At 60.9% G+C, this 2,776-nt stretch overlaps 1 protein-coding gene across 2 annotated transcripts in view; it reads left to right on the forward strand.

The window, feature by feature from the left end:
• Window positions 1–1,036: 1,036 nt before the first annotated feature.
• NUMBL (NUMB like endocytic adaptor protein) overlaps window positions 1,037–2,776 on the forward strand; it is a 24,968-nt gene continuing 23,228 nt past the window's right edge. Inside the window, exons 1-2 of one of the 2 annotated variants that reach the window (XM_045292528.1) lie at window positions 1,037–1,233; window positions 2,562–2,701. In XM_045292528.1, the coding sequence (XP_045148463.1) occupies window positions 2,576–2,701 (126 nt within the window). In that variant the 5' untranslated portion in view covers window positions 1,037–1,233; window positions 2,562–2,575. The remainder of the gene's footprint in view (window positions 1,234–2,561; window positions 2,702–2,776) is intronic. The other variant, XM_004710337.2, reaches the window with a different exon arrangement.

Here is a 2,776-nt window from a genome sequence, read left to right on the forward strand (position 1 = left end):
CGGGGCGTCGTGTGGTGGGAGCAGGGCCGATCTGTCTGGGTCATGTGGACGCTGACACTGTGGGACTGAGCACACGTCACCATCTTTCTGAGCGTGACCCTTCTTCCTCTGACCCACACTGGCCTGCAGCCACTGGCACCCTGGGTGCTGGTGCATAGATGACTGCCTTCGTGAGTGTGGCCGCCCTCCAAGACTGTGTGTGACCGACACGGTGAGCAGAGAGTGTGTGCTGCTGTGACTGACGTGGCTGGGGTTGAGTGTCCACGAGTTGCTGTTTGGGCGCTCGCACACGCATGTGCCTGTGCCCGAATGTGGCTCCGTATGACTGGAGGCACGTGTCTTTGAGCATGTCCTCGGCTACGTGAAAATGTGCACCGGTGGGGATGTATGACATGCGTGGCCGCACCTAGGTGTGACCAGGTGGTTATGGGTGATCACACGGGCAAGCTGGGATTGGGTGTGATTCTGTTTGGGTGGGCCTGGAGCGGGAGCCCCTTGGGGTGTGGCTGCTCGGGTGGGTGTGCCTGGGCCCAACTCTTTGTCAAGATGGGAGTGACCAAATAGAGAAGTAGCCGATGTGGCCAACGTGTGTGGCAGTACCTGGGTGGGCGGTGACTCCTCTTACAGGTCACACGTGTGTGGACACATGTTTGGACAACGCCTGTAGCAGACACTCTGTGGAGTGTGCACATGGGACCAGGCGTTGGCAGCGGTAACTCTGAGACTGGAACTGTTGGGCGAGTGTGCGTGCACATCCTCGTGTGTGGCTGTTTGTGTGGGACTGAGTGTGCCTAGCTGTGCCTGCGTGCTGAGGATGGCTGGAGACACGTGTTAGCTGTGCACGTGTGTGAGCCCCGGGACGTATGTCTAGAAGGCAAGGCGCTTCCTTCCTTACATCATCCCCTTGGGCACCGAAGGCCTCCTGAGGCCAGGAGATCCCCAACAAATGCCCCCCCAGGCACACCTACTCCTTCCTGGGCTCTTGGAACCAGGTGGCTGATCTCCCTGGTTACGGTTGCCATGGAAGCCAGAGTCTTCATCTCAGGGAGCCTAAGATAGAGGGGGTTGGCTGCTGTCCAAGGTGGGGTGGAGACGGGGACTCAGCCCCACCCCAAGCAAGTGTTCTACTTTCTTCCTCACTTGGGCAGGGTGGACCCAGGAGGCCTGAGCAGCATCTGCCCCCAGCCCCCTGCGGGGCCTCGGGGCCCCCTGCAACGTCCAGGACGGAGCCTGGTGAGTGACCAGCTTGGACAAGGGGGTCGGCCAGCCGGGCAGGACTGGAGGGAGTGTCCCTATCGTCACACAGGCTTGAGTACGCTCATGACCAACTGTGCTGCCTTGATGGTGTGGTTGCCAGGGTTGAGTGCCCATGTGATGACATAAGGGTATTCGCACACATGTGCCCGTACAGTGGCCCTCAAAGGCACACTCATTCACAGACACACACACCTGGAGCACCCAGACGCCGCCACCACCCCATAGCCCCAGGGCCCAGGCATACCCACAAACTGCCAGTCAGAGTCGGCAGGGATGACAGGCACAATGGGAGACATGCTCTACAGACAGACACACCTTCCCAGACCACATCCAGACTCACAGGTGGCCCACGACAGACAGTCTCACGGCCTCACACACCATGAACAACAGCTGGACTCTCACACACCCAGCTGCACTGCCAGCCCCAAGAGCCCGCTCTCACCAACAGCTCTGCTTGTGCGCACAGACACAGCCTCGCACACCCGTCGATGGCAGCCGCATTCTCAGACAGCCACGGCATCACGTTCAAGTCTCACGGACACTCTCAAAGACAGCCAGCTCGTGTTCTCAGACAGCCGCACACCCCACGGGCCCACGCTGTGTGAGCTGACGCAGACACATCCACAGACCACCTACCCGACAGTCTCGCCTCCAACAGCCGCACCCCTGGACACAGACACCGCCTCTCAGGGACTGAGCACCCTCGCAGGCTCCATCCATCAAAGACGGGAGCTGCATGCTCACCCCAAGACGGTCTCGCAGACAATGGTGATGGATGTGTGCATTCAAAGACAACAGCCGGGTGCTGAGACAGACACCTGTCACAGACAGCATTCGCTGACCCACAAGCTCTCATGGACACAGATGACCTCCAGGCACACAGCGGCACGCACAGCAGCCCCACGTTGGGGCCCAGACCCCCTCAGGACACCCTCGCAGACACCGTTCAAGATGACACACGTCGGGACCACAGCCACAGGCGCGCCTGCCCTCGGACTCAGACACGAGTTCCCTGTTTCTGTTCGTGCTTCTAGTGCTGGGTGTCCCCCATCCTCTTCACGGGACTCTTCAGTGTGGCTTATCAGGCAAAAGGGAGGCTGGTTTGTTGGTGGGCCTGGTGACAGGTCACCTCATACATACATGTGCATACAGACAAAGCCATGCCTCTGACAGGGGCAGGCAGACACACACACACACACACACACACACACACACGACAGGCTCCATCTCCGAGCAGACAGTCATGAGCGAGTGGGGGTGCCCTCTCGGCCTCTGATCTCCACGCCCCTGCCTTGGGTCAGCAGACGGTGCGGGTACCATGAACAAGCTGCGGCAGAGCCTGCGGCGGAGGAAGCCAGCCTACGTCCCTGAGGCTTCGCGCCCGCACCAGTGGCAGGCTGATGAGGACGCGGTGCGCAAAGGCACGTGCAGCTTCCCGGTCCGGGTGAGTGGGCGGGGCCAGAGAGGAGGGGCGGGGCGGTCGTGCATGGGCGGGGCTGCTGCGTGTGGTCGGGACCTG

The sequence above is a fragment of the Echinops telfairi genome, unplaced genomic scaffold, assembly GCF_000313985.2.
Source record: "Echinops telfairi isolate 266 unplaced genomic scaffold, ASM31398v2 ScPeMD7_655;HRSCAF=1070, whole genome shotgun sequence".
Lineage (NCBI taxonomy): Eukaryota > Metazoa > Chordata > Mammalia > Afrosoricida > Tenrecidae > Echinops > Echinops telfairi.